The sequence below is a fragment of the Curcuma longa genome, chromosome 3, assembly GCF_044706935.1.
Source record: "Curcuma longa cultivar G26 ecotype Majalengka, Jawa Barat chromosome 3, ITB_CL_G26_1.1, whole genome shotgun sequence".
Taxonomy (NCBI): domain Eukaryota; kingdom Viridiplantae; phylum Streptophyta; class Magnoliopsida; order Zingiberales; family Zingiberaceae; genus Curcuma; species Curcuma longa.
This window is the reverse complement of record NC_133863.1, coordinates 15,801,210-15,819,766: the sequence shown is the minus strand read 5'-3', so window position 1 is coordinate 15,819,766 and position 18,557 is coordinate 15,801,210. Positions and strand designations below refer to the sequence as shown.

The 18,557-nt window shown below is 38.0% G+C and overlaps 1 protein-coding gene across 1 annotated transcript; it reads right to left on the bottom strand.

Moving 5' to 3' along the window:
• Nucleotides 1-260: 260 nt before the first annotated feature.
• Nucleotides 261-12,501, bottom strand: LOC141823455 (protein VERNALIZATION 1-like). Its single transcript, XM_074710741.1, has 8 exons — nt 12,317-12,501; nt 2,489-2,567; nt 1,267-1,331; nt 1,056-1,155; nt 919-960; nt 721-762; nt 494-612; nt 261-372 (listed from the first exon to the last, which is right to left on the bottom strand). The coding sequence occupies exons 1-8, from the start codon at nt 12,499-12,501 to the stop codon at nt 261-263; spliced, it is 744 nt and encodes a 247-aa protein (XP_074566842.1).
• Nucleotides 12,502-18,557: the final 6,056 nt, after the last annotated feature.

Sequence of the window (18,557 nt, the reverse complement as noted above, 5' to 3'; positions counted from 1 at the left end):
CTACTTATACACAATTCAAACTACTAGCACATGGTTCCATATCCATGGAAGTCAAGAAAAGGATTTGGGAATGCATATCTGATTATATGATTGCAGCATTATTCATTACAGATACACAGGCACAGGACTCCAAAATTTACTTATAGGATCTATTCTAGACTTGCATGAAGAGAACATGGATGGAAGTTGACCTTTCGTTGTCGTTGCCATTGCCATCGTTATAATATATATCACAGTATTTCCTCAAGGATGACAAGGAGCTAGCCATTCAAATGGTTGAGCATCCAGGAAGGTAATATGCTGCTATTGATCCGAGCCTGGGCCTCTACAGCTTCTACCTCCCCTTCTATGGTTGCCCTTCCTTGGTAGCATCTGCCTCATCAAACAAAATTGTGAAAATGATCATGGCCTGACACAATATATCTTCCTATTTTAATTTGATGAGTATTGTAAATAATAACAATGTAAAGTTCATATAGTTGAAGATGCATACCCAATATTCAAGGTAGGGTTAGCATCAGCCAACAAAAAGGGTGGAGAGGAGGAACTTGCTTGGGCTTGTTCCCAGTGTGCCTGCTGGGTGAGAGCCTTGGCCTTCTGCTTCTCTAGGATCTTGTTTAAATTAAATAAGATTTAATTTCCATGGTGTTCATAATCTATTAATGTTGTTTACAGAGTAGAAGAATTGCATTCACTTGGGCAAAAGGGTCACAAACTCACCTGCTTCTCCAAACTTTTGTTTTGCTCCTGTAGTGCCTTCTCCTGTAAATAAAAAAGAGATGGTTATGCACCAGAATGTAGTATTATTGTTAACCTAAATTTAAGCATTTTAGGCTCTTAAAGGATCATGACAATCTTATATATACATGGGGCCAAGGAATATTACAAAGGTATATTGACAAAAGATTTTTTTTTTACCTTCCTCTGAAGCTCAGTGATAGAGTCAAACAACACTTGGTTCTGCACCAGATAAAGAAAATCATGATCAATACAATTTCAGAATGTCTAGCTTAACCAACCTTTGTTTTAGCACGGGAAAAGGTTGTGTGGTTAACCTTTCTTGACCGGATATGTTTCAAGGAATTGCCTAGCTGATTTTCTAGCTGTTGGAGTTCTTTATGGCTCAAGGAATCGAGTTGCTCCCCCATTAGGTGCCTGAAGCAATTATTGTAGCAGGGTATCACTAGGTATGCCAAATTATGGAAAACCTTAGCTCCGATAATATGTTTCTGATGAAAAATCTAGATGTAACTATAACGGATCTACCTTTGACTTTTACTTAAAACCTCCATCTTGGCCTTAAGTTTGCCATATTCGTGATGCCAGTTTCCCTGTATGGTCCTCATGAGAACATTAGTATGAATGATTCAGACTTCAATGCTGAATATTTCACATAGAAGACCAATATAGGAATTTCATGTAAACTAACACCAATGAGAACCTCAAACAGAGACATGATCATAGCAGAAAAGTAATAATAGTATTTTTATCAATAACATAAGACTGTTTGCTTGCATGGGTCAACTCCAATAATCAAATTATGATTTGAAAGGGAAAAAAAAATCACATCCAACAGAACAGACCTTTTTCCATTTCCAGAAAATATATTTGTGCTTTGGAAGCCTTGATGTAACCAAGGCCTGTCCTCATCAATGATGATATGTTTTGGAAAATTAGGATGTGATGAAGAAAAGGCTTGCATCACTTTAGGTTTAAGGGTTATATTTGAGGAAACTACTTTTCTTTATGTTTTTTTTAACAGTATAGAAACTCGTGTGAAGTAGTTAGGCATGGAACTACGTTCATTACAAGAATTTTAAGGTTTCTGATCTATTATTATTGGAGAGATTGTTATTGTTTTGAGATGACTTCAACAAATAATCAATTCATATCTTTGTTTTGTCTGCCCAAGTGAATTTTTCCTCTGGCAAGATGATTCCCCAAGGCCTTTTTTCCCTTAGCTTAATTTTTAGGAGAACAATCTAAGCAACTACTTTGTTTCCTAGTTACTTGTGGTTTGACTCATTGGAGTTTTCGATCTCTAATAAGCAGCAATGATGAGGTGAGACCAGCCAAAGAGCACGAACCTCTTTAACTTAATAGGAATAAAAGGTTTCAACGAAGTATCAAGTGTTTTCACTCAACTAAACTTTAACACCCACTGTAATGCCTGTGAGAAAGTATAACGGAGAGAAACTAGGCAGAGGAGCATCACAGATTCAGATACTGAAACCAATTTATGACCTGAAATATAAAGCTTACAATTGTTTCTTAATGTGGGAATTTGGAGAATGACAAAAGATCAGTATTCTGTGAAATTGCTAGCATGAATTTAATCTAGTAAGATATAGTTGGGGTCCTAAATTCAAGATTATACAAAGACAGTAAATTCATGTATATGTATATAAGAACAGAACGAATTAGTTCCTATGGTTTGCAAGTGTACCAAATTCTATACGATGAATGGATAACAAGTGTTCTTACTAACCTGGCATTCAAGTTCAGATGATGTGAGTGCCTTTTCTGCATAGCAATATTGTTCATAACGTTCAAGAATCTTTTCCATACTGCCCAAGATAAGAAAAAAAAACCTTAGCAAATCATAACAGAATTAGCGGTTATGTAATTAGGTTGTCCAAATTATAGGAGTGTGCTTTCAGATTCCTAGAACTTATTCAAAATAAGATTTTCAAATTATCATTTCAATTAATCACCAGTAAAATTCAGAAACAAATAATGGGAGATGTGCATTCTTGCACATAAAGAAATAAAATTATACAACAACAACAATATGCCTTTATGTCACTAAGTGGAGTGTCACTAAATGGAGTCAGTTATATAGATCCCCTATGCCATCGGACTCGATCTCTTATTATATCCTCATCTATAAATGTATTTTAGTATGCTTTATTATTGTTAATTAAGTCTTTTTTATTCTTCATCTTCCTCTATTAATATGTGTATTTATCATGCTCTCACATTGTCTAATCAGAAAATTTATTAGATGCGTAAGTACATGTTCGTATCATCTTAAATGTGTCTTTCGAAATTTTCTTTCAATAGGTGCAATCATAATTTTTTTTTCTAATATTTTCATTTTTCTTCGTCTATCCTCTTATATCTACACATCCACCTTAACATTCTCATTTCTACGACTCTCATTTACTACTCGTGCACTTACTTCATAGCTTAACATACAACTCCATATAACATAGCAAGTCTAACCACAATTTTATAAAACTTCCCTTTAAGCTTTAAATATATCTTACGAGAATAAAGTACACCTGAATCTCTCTTCAATTTTAACCATCCTTCTTATATCCTATATAAAATATCTTTATCGACTTCTCTATCTTTCTGCAAAAACTCTTAGTTATAAATAACTCGGCATCTCCTATTCAATAATTATCTGATTATGTCTAATACTCATAATTTAGACAAAATATCTTTACAAATAAGAATATTTATTTGTCATGGAATAAGATTGTACACCTATAAATGTAAATTTGAAGTTAGTTATACAAGAGAAAACTAAGGATGTGGGGATGTCATGTTAAAGTGGAGAAATTATTTGGGTTATTTCTTCATGTAGACCCCTCCTAATAGACTTTTCCTCGGGATCCAACATTAGTGGGAGCTTCGCACACCAAACTGCCCTTTATGTAGACCCCTCCTATTGTAAAATAGATGGTTGTTTCTACATTTAGGTTATTTCTACATTTACATCTTAGATTTGTACAGTTGTATCAAATTCTAATTACAATTTGGCTCAACAAAAGCATTAATGAAATATAATTTTGAATATTCTATATTCTCAATACCCAAAGTAAAGTTCTAATTTACCATTTATAAACAATTTCATAATATTTTGAAAGCAACTATAGCATCTATTTTCATCATTTATAAAAGAACAGTCCGGTGCATAAAACTCCCATCAATAAGGGATTCCGTGGAAGACTCTAACCATATTAGGTCAATTGTACACAACCTTACCTTGTATTTTATAAGAGGTTGTTTTCGTAACTCGAACCCATGAACTCAAAGTCACATGACAATAATTTTACCATTGCATCAAGACTCCCCTTTATTTATAAAGCACAAAAAAATGAAGAGGAATCTTAACGCAATGATAAAATTATTACTGTGTGACCTGGTAGTTATGAGTTTAAGTTATAAAAATAGTCTCGTACAATACAAGGTAAGATTGTGTAAAATAGATTCTTCCAAAAGACTCCGTATTAACAGGAGTTTGGTACAACGATCTGTCCTTTATAAAGCACTAAAAATATTTAAATGAATAAACTATATCTTTGATTTACATTGGTACTTGAGTAGTTATGTATAATTAGGTGTCAAAGAGATAAAGAGGTCTATTAGGGTGGACTGAGATATATCTTCTTTTATTAATTGATGTCATATGTTACTTTTAGTCGATCCTATCTAGTGGGATAGGGTTTGATTGTTGTCGTTCTCATATATTACTTTTGACAATGTTTACATGATTGTGGTTCAGTTTTATCTGTGATCTATTTAGACTTGACATTATGGGCATTCGTCAGAGATGATGTTTTAATTATGATAAAATTTCAAAAAGATATATTGATAGAGCATTATTCCAGCCAAATATCACGAATGATCAAACTACTAGTCAATGAACGACCTGACGCGTGTGACTTCCTGGCGAAGCTCGAGGGAGGGATGATGATGACCTAAAATGCATTTCAACAGAAGGTGAGAATGGTGTCGGGAAGTCCCGGCAGGCCACTCCGACGCTCAAGTTAGTATTCTGTGGAAGGAAAAATGAAAATGTCGAAGAAAAAGAGTTCAGAAAGTCGAACCAGCCAACGGAGAAGAAGAAGAAGCGTCCTTGAGAAAATCTTATTTAGGATTTATATAGTCGTCGAGAGGGCATGATCTCCATGTCTGCTAGAGCGGTATCATTATGGAAGTGTATGAGGAGATCAAATATGCCATTCCGTTTTTTTTTGACATTGTGTGTAGGAGAAAGGGGTATCCGAGGGGACCAGGTCTGACAACTCTGTAACCGCCCTGGTTATTATGTGACAATCACTGAATATCCCTGCTTTCATTTGACGTTATGCAGATATGAGAGTGCTCGGGGGGTCAGGTTTGACAACCTAGTAATTGCACCCCTTTTATACCTTCTGGTTATTGCATGTTTCAAGAGTCTGTGCAGTCTCTGAATCAGACTAAAATGTCGGGAGGCTGAGTTACTGAGGTGCTAGGTTGCTAAGTGGCCGAGAGACTTGGATGAGTAGTTGAGTGGCCAAGAGACTTAGAGTGGCTGAGTGGCCGAGAGACTTGGATGAGTGGCTGAGTGGCCGAGAAACTTAATGGCCGAGCTGCCGAACTGTCGAGTGACTAAGCTACAGAGTAGCCGAGAGGCTGAATGGTCGAGCTGCCGAGTGACCGAGTTGTCGAGTGGTCGAGCTACAAAGTGATAGAGCTGTCGAGTGGTCGAACTGCTGTATGGCCGTGCTGCCTAGTTGCCGAGTGACAGAGCTGCCGAGCTGCCAAGTGATCGAGCTGGTGAGTGACAGAGCTGCCGAGTGAGAGAACTATCGAGTGGCCGAGCTGCTAAGCTACCGAGCTACCGAGTGACAGAGCTGCCGAGTGACAGAGCTGTCGAGTGACAGAGTTGTTGAGTGGTCGAGCTGTCGAATTGCTGAGTGACAGAGTGGCCGAATTGTCGAGTGGCCGAATTGCTGAATTGTCGAGTGACATAGCTGTCAAGTGGCCGAGCTACCGAGTGACAGAGTTGCTAAGTTGCCGAGTGACAGAGCTGCCGAGCTGGCCGATAGCTACTGAGCGGCCGAGCTGCTAAACTGCCATCTAACAGAGCTATCGAGTGGCCGAGTGGTCGAGTTGCCGAGCTGCCAAGTGGTCGAGTTGCCACTGCCGCGTGACCGAGCTGCAGAATTGCCGAGTGACAGATTGGCTGAGCTGCCGAGCTACTGAGTGGCCGAGTACTGAGTGGCCGAGCTATTGAATGACAGAGTTGTCGAGTAGCTAAGCAGTCGAGCTGTCGAGTGGCTGAGCTGCTGAACTGTTGAGTAATAGAGCTGTCGAGTGGCCGAGTTGTCGAGTGACAGAGCTGCTGAGTGACTGAGTTGCCAAGTGGCCGAGCTGCCGAGCTATCGAGTGGTCGAGCTGTCGAGTTGCCGAGTGACAAAGTGGTCGAGCTGTCGAGTGGCTGAGCTACCGAGCTATAGAGTGATAGAGTTGCCAAGCTACCGAGTGGTCGAGTTGCCGAGTGACAGAGCTACCGAGTGGTCAAGTTGTCGAGTTGCCGAGTAATAGAGTGGTCGAGCTACCAAGCTACCGAGTAGCCGAGCTGCCGAGTGATAGAATTGCCGAGTGGTCGAGTTATCGAGCTGCCGAGTGGCCGAGCTACTGAACTGCCGAATGACAGAGTTGCTGAGTAACTGAGTGGCCGAGTTGTCGAGCTGTCAAGTAGCTGAGTTGCCGAGTGGCCGAGCTGTCGAGTTGTCGAGTGACAGAGTGGTCGAGTTACCGAGCTACCGAGCTGTCGAGTTGCCGAGCTACCGAGCTGTCGAGTAATCGAGTTGTCGAGTTACCAAATGACAGAGTGGCCGAGCTGCCGAGCTGTCGAGTGACAGAGCTGCCGAGTGACCGAGCTGCTGAATGGCCGAACTATTAAGCTGTCGAGTGGCTAAGCTACTGAGCTGTCGAGTGGCTAAGCTGTCGAGTTGCCGAGTGACAAAATGACTGAGCTGCCTAGTTGCCGAGTGGTCGAGCTGTCAAGTGACAGAGCTGCTGAGTTGTCGAGTGATAGAGCTACCGAGGTGGCCTAGATGGCCGAGGTTTGTACATATAAGTCTTCGGATAAGTTTTATTTTTTATTGACTTTTGACTTAACATATCAGTTTGATTTTTTATTATATGTGTAACGTACGAGAAATAGGATTCCGCCCCATCAAGCACTAAAAAAATGCTATCAAAGATAGCAAATAAAGTTGAAGATGATAAAACAGCAAAGGATTAGGGGCTTTTGAAAGCCCGAGAATAACCTAACTCTAAAGTAAACAATTGACACCCTACAAACTTGAAATAAATAACATATACCCAAGAAAACTTGGTAAATAAATAATCCATTTTGTAAAACAAATTATTCCCCTAAAACAATCACAAAATTTATTTACTTTTCGATGATGAATTGAAATACAATTTTATGTGTATCAATTTTTTTATAATATTTTAAAATTTAGAAAATCTTATTTCTCCTGGCATTATTCTCCAATATGGAGAATTTAACTCTTAATGAGTTGTTAATATCTTCTGATCCGTAAGATTATCCAGTAGATACTTGAGCATCAGGTGTAAGTGGGTATAAGAAAAAAATAGTAAGTATAAGTATTGATTAATTAATAAAGGCTATTTCCTAAATCTCTAATGAACTCCCGAGATCTCCCTATGGTCTCGGTTGGCTTCCTTAAGCATGTGCCGAGACCATCCTTCAATCTCGGCGTGCTTCCTTAAGCTTGTGCCGAGACCGTCCTCTAGTCTCGATTTGCTTCCTTAAGCATGTGCCGAGATCACCCTCCAATATCGGTGTGCTTCCTTAAGCTTGTGCCAAGATCATCCTCTAGTCTCGATTTGCTTCCTTAAACATGTGCCGAGACCATCCTTTAGTCTCGGTTTGCTTCCTTAAGCATGTGTCAAGATCGTCCTCTAGTCTTGGTTTGCTTCCTTAAGCATGTGCCGAGACCGTCCTCTAATCTCGGTGTGCTTCCTTAAGCTTGTGTCAAGATCGCCCTCTAGTCTCAGTTTGCTTCCTTAAGCATGTGCTGAGACCGTCCTCATCTAATCTCGATTCGCTTCCTTAAGCATGTGCCGAGACTGTCCTCTAATCTCGGTTCGCTTCCTTAAGTTTGTGCCGAGACCATCCTCTAATCTTGGTTTGCTTCCTTAAACTTGTATCGAGACCGTCCTTTAGTCTCGGCGTGCATGCCAACCTCAGGACCTGGTCTCAGCTTGCCTACTGTATCTTGAAGTCATCTCGAAATCCGGTACCAATGCGATTCCTATATTTAAGGCTAATTTCCAGCACATGATAAAGACACGGTCGTTCTGCCTAAATAAAAAAAAGAACCGAATCAAGTCTCCCGCAATAGCAGGAATCAATATATATCGACAGACGGAATCTTTATGGAGCGGAATTAGTCTACTAGAGTATTTCGGAGATGGTTGCTGATATTACGGAGATCAACTGTTATAAAAAGGTACCCCATGTCCATGGGTAAGGTACGCACACATATCTATCATAATTTCCTCAAGTCATTATACTCCTTCCTCACGCCGAACCCTAACTTAAGTGTCGAAGTGGCTTGTCGAGGTCCACCTCCAGCGCCATTCCAACCCTTTTCTTTTTTAAGTGCTTTTTAGGATCTCTCTTCTCTCTGGACAATTCTCTTCAAGGAATGTGCACGTTGACCTAACCTTGAACTAGCATTTGTACTATCCACAGTGTATTGACCGGAACATCTTCCTTTAGTCATCTTTTCCAATTGTTGCAACACCATCCTGGTTTTGATCTTCAAGGAACAAACTTCATTTGTTATCTCTTTTGGAAATCGCTTGGAACAATTTAAGAATAATTGCATATTCATTACACTTGGCATCCGTAAGATATTGGGCATTGACTTCTTCCTTTCCCATAATATATCAGAAATATAATGATTGATCATGAGACGAAAATATTATCAAGTAATTTTATTGTCTAGAAATGATAGTAGTAAAGAAGATAGTGTTGACACCAAGATATAGGAGTGCATCCTTCGGAAAAAAAAATCACATGTAAGAATGGAGAGGCTCGAATGTTTTCAAGTAGGGAAGCAAATACCCTATGTTGAAATTGGATAACTATTTAGGTAACATGAGAAGTTGAATAAATAAATACTATAATTAATTGTTCTCGCTGTCTAACTCAATAAAATGAGTAGATGACTGTTTATGCTTATTTATGAGATTAGAGTGTTAGAGATACAAGAGGATAATTTGGGGTATCACCATATACTTTATAACTATAATCATTAATCGGCACAATTTGATTTCTAATGTAGATCAGCATCTCTCATGTAAGCTCAATAGAGTTCTAAGTGCAATGAAAAGAAATAGATATAGAAAGCAATTCTTTGGGTTGGCAACCATTGGAATCGTAAGCATATAAAGCGACACATAGGAATGCAAGTTCTAATAGATTTATCCATTATAAAAAAAAGTCTTATGAACCTCTAGTGCATCGGGTCATGGAAAGTCTTTAAGGGCCTTCCAATTGGCTTGATGTTATGGATGCAAGCATTAGATTACTGGCACAATCATGAGTCATATTGGCGAACACTCAATTAGTGGTGATTCGGTGTTGGATGAAACAATTTAGGTTTTTGATGCTTCAGATGGCATACAGTCCAAATATGTGGCATCCAGGTGCAGTGTAAACTCGATGGTCCTGCATTCTTATCTACTTCATTTGTGTGATGTACACATTCAATTTCATGCCAGCATTGAATCTATCAATTAAGCATTGTTCAATAGCTGTAAATCTTTGAATTTGGGATGAAATAATTGCTGATTTTGACATCAAAACCCAATAGTGTGGGACTTAGCTGTAATCCCAACAATAATATGTTATAACCAAGTAACTTTCATAGCTTTGATTCTAATGGTAATTAATATTTGGAATTTAAATCTTGAAATATTCATCACTACAAAGGACAACTTTCTAAATGACTATACTATCCGCAAGGTACTAATTATCCGACAGTAGTAAATTATGAATTATATATGGGTTTCTTAACTTCAATAATAATAAAAAAAGATAGTCCGATATATGAAGTTATTGTCAATGTAAGATTTCAGAGAAAGATTAAACCACATTGAATCTATTGTACGCATTCTTATTTTATATTACAAGATGTTATTTTCACTATTCAAATTCATAATCATAAAGTCAGCAACAACTTTACCATTGTGCTCTCCTTCAAGAATAATAATATATTTTATTGGTCTCAACTACAACATTATTTATGCACCCTGAATTCAGAATTAGACTACTATTTTGTTTCTACAAATGTCATATGCAACACCTAAAATCATTTTTATGAAGATAATTATTATTATATCTGAAATTTTCGCCTAATGATTAAATTGCTTGCAAATATTGCATTAAAGTTTTTCATTTTACGAACAAGCATGAGTATTATGATTTGGTTTCTTCTAAATGTTGCATGAAAAGAGCTCATACCACTCCTGTAGCTTTCTTTTCTAGCGTTATGGCTTTGTTTTCACTCAAAAATTATTTATTCACCGTACTACAGAAATTTATATTTTATTTTAGTAAGTAAAGTTATTTAGGAATTAATTAATTAATTATTAAATTTGTAAAATTAGAAGAGTGAGTCATAGTTAGACCTTTAAAAATGATATCAATCTCTTTTTTTAATTAATCTTTTACTTGGTAATATTTTAATATTTGAGTTCTTTTTTTTGTTTAATCATCTTTTACATAGAAATATTTTAATTTTTGAATCATGAGATTTACTGTCTGTGAGAGATTATTCACTCTGGTGGTGCATCATTATTTTTTTGTCAAATTCTTGTAATATGCTTTATGCTTACTTTGTTATGTTAGGATTCAACTATTTAGCATATCTGTTTGACATGATTCAGGATTTGAGAAAAATGTTTTCATGATCATGATAGAGACTCAATTTATTACGCATATACTTAATTTTAAGGTTTTCTTGAGGCTTTGATTAGCAATGCTAGTAATTACTTCATTAGAATTGCTAATTAAACGAGGTGGCAATTTCATTGGATATCTCTTTGATGAAGTGATAATAGATCTCTATATTTTGGCTTTCTCATGGGACACTAGATTAGAGGTTATAAGCATGGAAGTTCTAATTAATTTCCTAGATAATCTTCTCTACCTATATATATTATTAATCAACATAAATATTCCAAGTAGGCTACTGATGTTAACAGTACTTATACACATATCACATGTGACTAGAGCAGTATTCATATTTTAATTATTTTTTTAATTTTCATGTTTTTGTGTCTGACAATTATTTCAAATTGTCCATTTTAAAAGTTAAATTTATGATCAAGCCTACCAACCTAAACTAAAAACAGATAAGAACAACCATAAAATGAATCTAATTGTACCTCAATGAGATGTAGAAGCCTAGTAGGAAGAGAACACATACTGATTTACGAACGGATTTCACTTAAATATGCTACTACACATTGGGACAAAAAAAAAACTCAAAAAACAATATTGAGAACTCTTGAATTAAGTAAAACTAATATTGATTAGTCGTTGTAAAAGATTATGTAACCAAAAGAAATCTCCGACTAAGGTCAACGAGGTTGAAGATACTAAATTTATGGAAGTAGAAGAAAGGATTAAATGGACAGATTGTAAATTAATTTTTATTTAACAAAAGAAAAATGAGAAATTAAAACACTAGGGCTGTGGTGACTTTTATAATACGATGAGTAAATGATGATGTCTTTTGAGAAGTAAAGATTGCTTAACCACGGATAGATACAAAATATTAATAATAGTAAATAATCAAAATACTTCAGAGGAAAACATTTAGATTATAAAATTGAGAGTATTTAGCAAATGAGATAATGATATTATTTGAAAGCTTCACTGATCATTTCAGCGAGAAACACAAGTCGAATGGATCTTGAGGAACTAAAGTATGTTGAACTCAACTCATCTAAAGCAGCATAAATAAAGAGAAAAAAATTAAGATGATTAGATTATCATCCAGGAAAAGGAGAAACATGGAACGATTTGCTTCCGTCGACGCCGTAGGGGTGAAGAAAAAGTGTCAAAATGAACGGGAGAAAGATCGTATAGAAAAGTTAATTTCGCGGTTGCCTGACCTTGGAAATGGTTAACTTTCACATCTCAACCCTAAAAATAACATTCATGAAAGCCACGAACGAAACCCTAGATTTAACGCGAAGTCAAGAACCTTTTCTTGTTTGGTATCAATATGCATTCTTAACTACAACCCTGAGCCTGCATCTCCTTTTGGCTAGAAGTTAAACTCCGAATAGGAGAAGCATCCAGCCCACCCCCCGACAGGGAAAAAAACTCTTTTGGTATTTCAAACATAAAGAAGCAGCGGGACAAAGCTGGAAAGCTCAATTTATTTCGTAGATAAAACAGCACAAATGAGAGTGAAATACGCGTCAAACCGAAAGAAACCGAAGCAGCGAATGGCGAAACGCGACGCGACGCGACGCGACGTACCTGGAGTCGGTAGAGTACTCGTAGAGCTTGCCTTTGGAGGAGAAGACGATGACCGCGACCTCCGCATCGCAGAGGACGGAGATCTCGTGCGCCTTCTTGAGCAGCCCGGAGCGTCGCTTGGAGAAGGTCACTTGCCGGTTGATCTTGTTCTCGATCCGCTTCAGCTGCACCCTTCCCCTCCCCATCCCGCCCTCCTCGATCCCCTCGCCTCTCCTTCCTTCCTTTCTCGATCGGCCTCGCCGATTCCTAACTACGCGGCGACGGCGGAAGTCGATCGGGAGGGAGCGACCGACGGCGGCGTCGAGTGGAAAAGAGCGAGTGCCATCAGCGGTTTTATAGAAACCAGGCGGTAATGGCTTCGGAGAGTACCGCGCTGTCGAGTGGTGATTGGTGGGCATCGGGGAAGGAGACGGAGAGACATCGTACGGACCGAAGACGAGGTTTTAAGGATTTATTTAAATGGGCACGGTTATCACTTCCTGCTGTCGCTGTCTCGTCTCATTAAGTTAATTAATGTTACTTTTTTTAGTAAATATTATTTATTTATACGCCATTCGGTTGCCCATGCATCCCCGTGGGGGAGAAATTTCGATTTGTCACCATGGAATCTAGGTTATTACTCCTTTTCACTTTGCCCCTCCCTCGTGGTCTTGAATTTTATTTTTCAAGCTCTAAATTTAGGAACTATTTGATTTTGCTTAGGGGAATCGAAAATAATATCATTAGTGAGCTCGACATTGAATTACTTTTCGATCAAGTGCTTTAATTGTGGTAAAAATAATAGTTTTGTTTACATGTGTAACATGTTAGAAGAAAGTATTAAGCCTAAATTAAAGCACTTTCGAATTTGTTGTGTTTTTAGAAGAACCTTTACGCTTCTATTGTCATCTGATGCAGAAGCATCCAAAGATTTTTATTGTTAATTTTGATAATTTTTATTTTTAATAATTTTTAGAATTTTTAGTATTTAGAGTAGTTTTAAAAAATTCTAATTTTTTTATTTTAGGATTTTTTAAATCCATTTAGGATTTTTAAGATTGGGTCTGTTAAGAAATTTTCATTTAGGAATCTTTTTTTAAAGTTTGTTAAAAAATTTTTTTTTTATGAGGAATCTTTCTTTTAGAGTTTATTGAGAAATTTTCCTTTTTATAAGGAATCTTTCTTAGAGTTTGAGTTTATATAAACATCTTATGAGTTGATGTTTTAGGAGAAGAAATTTTTGGTTTAATAATATTTACGACAATGCCGTTTATTTCCCTATCTTTCGTTATTCTTCCGAATTAACAAGTTTTAGAAGAATATTTTCAGCATTCACGGACAAACCAACGGATTCAATATTACTCCCGCGATAATCGCTATCCCGCCCGGCGTCAGTTGGTATCAGAGCTCTCAAGATCCGATGGATTGTCGTCATGGTTGTTATCGTGGTCGTGACAGACAGGTTCCGGCAGAGGAAGCCTCACACCGTGATTGTAATACCCAAAATGAGATTCTTGATCCATAGAGACAAGTTACCAAATTATTCCAGCGTCTAGCGGTGCAAGATCTTGAAGATCGTGAGGTTCGTGATCGTGGTCGTGATAGGCAGGTTCTGGCTGAGGAAGCCTCGCACCGTGATCATAGCACCCAAGACAAGATATTTGAAGATCTACAGAGCCAAGTCATGGAATTATTCCAACGTCTAACGGTGCAAGATTTTGAAGATCGTGAGGTACGTGGTCAAGATCGTGATAGGCAAGTTCCAGATGAGGAAGCCTCACACTGTGATCATAGTGCCCGAAATCTTAATGATTATAAGTTCTTTTCTTTTTACTTGGATACAATTTTTCTTGAAAAAGATATGGACGACAAGATCGAAATAGTCGGTAATCCAATTTATGATGAAGACAAGATCGAGTTCCAACGTCTAACAACACAAGATCTTGAAGATCGTGAGGTATGTGGTCAAGATCGTGATAGGCAGGTTCCAGATGAGGAAGCCTCACACTGTGATCGTAGTGCCCGAAATCTTAAAGGTCATAAATTATTTTATTTTTACTTGGATACAAATTTTCTTGAGAAATATATCAACGACAAGATCAAAATAGTCGATGATTCAATTTATGATGAAGATGAGACCGAGTCAATTAGCGAGCCAGTGTATGACGAGGTATTTTAAGATGATGATTGTAAGATTCTAGATGACAGGCTATCTGAGGATGCAGTTTATGTTCAATCAGAAGTATAACAACCACCTAGAGATTTGACTGAGTTAATATCAGAGGATCTTCCTCTTATTCCATCACTTACGCGATGACTTTTAATTCATCAGCACTTAAAGAATTTTTATTTTGAAGACACTATCCTGAACTCGAGGATGAGTTCTTTTCAACCTGGACCGTCTGATGCAGGAGCATCTAGCAACATGATTAATTTATGTCTTCCGATACAATTATATTCCCCTTTGAGCTGTGATGAGAAGAAATTGAGGCTATCAACCTCTCTTTCGGGCTTTGAAGAAGGGCGATTGAGGCTACCAACAAGGAAGATGATCAACCCGTGGCCTCCTGATGTTATATTCGTCAGCGGATCGACGAGAATTTTTAAAGTCCAACAACTACTAATGAATTTTATTGATTTGGTGCAAGACGATCTTCTTCCTGGACGACCACCTGACACTACTCTAAACTCGAGGATGAGTTTCTTTCAACCTGGGACGACTGATGCAGGAGCATCCAAAGATTTTTATTATTAATTTTGATAATTTTTATTTTTAAAATTTTTTAAAGTTTTTGGTATTTAGAGTAGTTTTGAAAAGTTCTAATTTTTTTATTTTAGAATTTTTTAAATCCGTTTAGGATTTTTTAAATCCGTTTAGGATTTTTAAGATTGAATCTGTTAAGAAATTTTTATTTTTGTTAGGAATTTTTTTTTAGAGTTTATTAAGAAATTTTTCTTTTTTATGAGGAATCTTTCTTTTAGAATTTGTTAAGAAAATTTTCTTTTTATGAGGAATTTTTCTTAGAGTTTGGTCTATATAAACATCTTATGAGTTGATGTTTTAGGAGAAGAAATTTTTAGTTTAATAATATTTTCGGCAATGTCGTTTATTTCCCTATCTCTTGTTATTCTTCCGAATTAACAAGTTTTAGAAGATTATTTTCGATGTTCACAGACGAACCAACGGATTCAATATTGCTTCCGGGATAATCGCTATCCCGTCCGGCGTCATCATCCTTTGGCGGTAAGATATTTGGTGGATTGATAAAGTACTATAGTTTGAAATCTTAGGGCAAGAGTAGACTTTACAGTGGATTTTTGACTGTGGAAGTCGGCTACTAGATGAATTTATCCGATGGACGAATCAAGGGAAGACTGTCTGTCCATCTTCAAGATTAATTGAGTTTGTAAGAGTCTAGATACCTGTATTATATTAAAAAAAACAAAGAAGCGTTAGTTTAAATATGGTACATCACACAAGGTACGCCAACAAGGAAGGGATAACTAGAAAAAGAATGGTTGCTAGTTCAAATTGAAAAAAGATAGTCTAATCTATCAACTTGTCAAAAGCATCTTGCTAAAAAATGGCAAGAAATGAAGAAGTTACTAGATTGAATTTCTTGAGTGCCCTCAATATTGAAGTGTTTTCGATGATTATATTTTTCTATCACATTTTGAGTTGATTCACTTACTACTATTTAATGAAGTTATTTAATGAAGTGATTACATTAACTCTATTAGCTATGAATTATTTATTAATAAAAAATTTATTTGTTTTAAGACTAGTTTAAGAGCTTGAGATTGAAACTCGGCAAAAAATCAAAAGGACATCTCATATTTATTAAATCATCTGATGGGTGATCTTTTTGTTGTTTCCGGTAGCTCCGGGGAGGATGCAAACTGATATAGATCGTCGAGGTTAGTGTTCAACACTATCTCCGTAAACAATATTGCTCCACTACGATGCTTACGGATAACAACAACTCGTTCCCAAGATACAACGACGAATGTCTCGGAATAGTAGCACTTCAAATTCTAAGACCAGCGAACCTTCTTGTAGACTTTTTGGACTCCGAATGCACAAGATGAGATGAATGCACAGGAGATGAGTAGAATCGATGATTGATCGATGAAATTTTCAGCATCTGGAGGTATCTATTTATACCAAATGAAGAGGTTGAATACCTTTTAGGTGAGTGGATGTGACCCTTGGGCAGGATCGATCTGGGTCGTCCAATTTGGAGGGTTGTAACCCTTCACATAGCCCTCTTAATCTTATCCTTCAGATCTGAAGGGTTGTGACCCTCAGATCTCCCCTCTGGTCATCAACCATCGGATTTGGATCCAATGATCCATTCGATCTGACGCTTCAGATCAAATCTCATCCCAATGGTCAGATCGTGACTCTTCACAATCCAATGCTCCAGATTGCATCGCATGCGATCCATCACACCTCTGTGATCAACGATTGTCATCCGTTCACCCAGTCAACAGTTTAGTCATCTCTCCTTGCCCAAGTGGATGCCACATAGGCACTGCCACGTCATATGCGAGCTTGACATGTCACTCGAGTGCCACGTAAGCACTGTCACGTCACCTGAAGCATAAATTTAAGCTCCTCAATGCTCCTTGCGCAAAGTGCGCCGACAAAGCGCCCATTGCGCACATGGCGCGTGACGGGCCGTGGGCTCACAAGTGCGGGCACCTGCTCGCCCATGAAAGAGAGCACATGAGTTTTTTGTGTTAACTCCATTAACACAACATTATTAATAAGGAAAGGAAGCCCATCGAAATTCTCCGATGTGGGACTATTCCCCATGCATTTCCATATATAACATTAATTAACAATTAATGTTATTCTGTGTTAGCAGTTTTTGTAACTGCTCACCACCTTGCCCACGCTGCGCACGTTGTGCGCTCCGTGGAGGAAGCCTCCTCTCCCTATTAAAGGGAGAGGAAAGCTCTGCTGTGAGGGTTCGGTGGTTGAAGAACCTGCAGTGGCGTCCAAGCGAAGAAGACAGAAGAGGTTGCTGGAGAAGAACACCAAATCGGAGGATTTGGTTTGTGGAACTGTGAAGGATTTTCCGTTCGTGATTATTCTTCTGACAGAAGCAATCTCTGCCGTCGGAGCCGCCGCTGGAGCCGGAGTCGAGGCACGCTTCAACAGGTATATTCCGACATTGGTATCAGAGCGTAGAAATTTACCTGTTCTGTTCGGCCATCGGAAGAACAGCGCAGAGGCGCTGTCTGTTTTTTTTTTTCTTGTCCGATCTGCGCTTCCAGTCTGTGTGAACCTCGATCTGTCTGGGTTCTGACGCGGGAGGCCTCGCCTTCGGGTTTGACTGTCGTCGACGACAAGCTACGCCCTGGCACCGTCTTCGGGACGGCTGAGGGAGGCTTCGTCTTCGGCACGGAAAGGCCAGCAAGGCTGGCGTCGCCAGCGAGGCTGGGCGTCGGCAAGGCTGGCGTGGGCTGCCGGCAGGGCAAGCGCCGGCGGGGCTGGCACCGGCAAGAGGCGACGCTGGAAGAGAGAACAGCGGCGGTCGAAGTCCTCTGTGCTTCGTGCACAGTGAAGAAAAAAAAAAAAGGCGAACTCCTCTGTGTTTCGTGCACAGTGAAGAAAAAAAAAAGGATCGAACTGAGAGTAGATGGTTCGGCTGGGAAAAGAAAAGGAAACGTGCTTTTAGAGCACGAAGAAAAAAAAGAGATACGTGCTTTACACGTTAAAAAAAAAAGTTTTTTTTTTTTAAAAAAAAAAACAATTGGACATGTACGATTAATTGGGTTAAGGATCCAATAAAGCCCAAGTTTATGTTTGGGCTTAATTAAAAATCTAATTAATTGAATTAGTTCAATTAAATGATGGATCTCTCCAATTAATTGAACATGTGATCCAATTTTGGGCCATTGAATAGAAAGGCTAGGTTTGTGGTTGCAAACTGTTTTTATAGGGTCGGCTCAATTTTTGTAATTGGGTCAACCGGAATAAGATCAGCCCAAAAGAAGCTGTGGAGAATTGATACCTTGATCTCCCGGTTACAAACAAAACCACAAACCAACAGTCCACAACTTTAATATGTAAATGAATTTGTTTCATTTATTTATGTGGATCATTAATTAGATTTAATTAAATGAATCTGTTTCATTTTATTTATATAATCTGATTAATTAGATTAGATTAGAAATATGGATCTGTTTCATTTATCTAATAATTTGATCAATTGGATCTTGTTATAGTTGACATTAGTCAACTAAACTCATA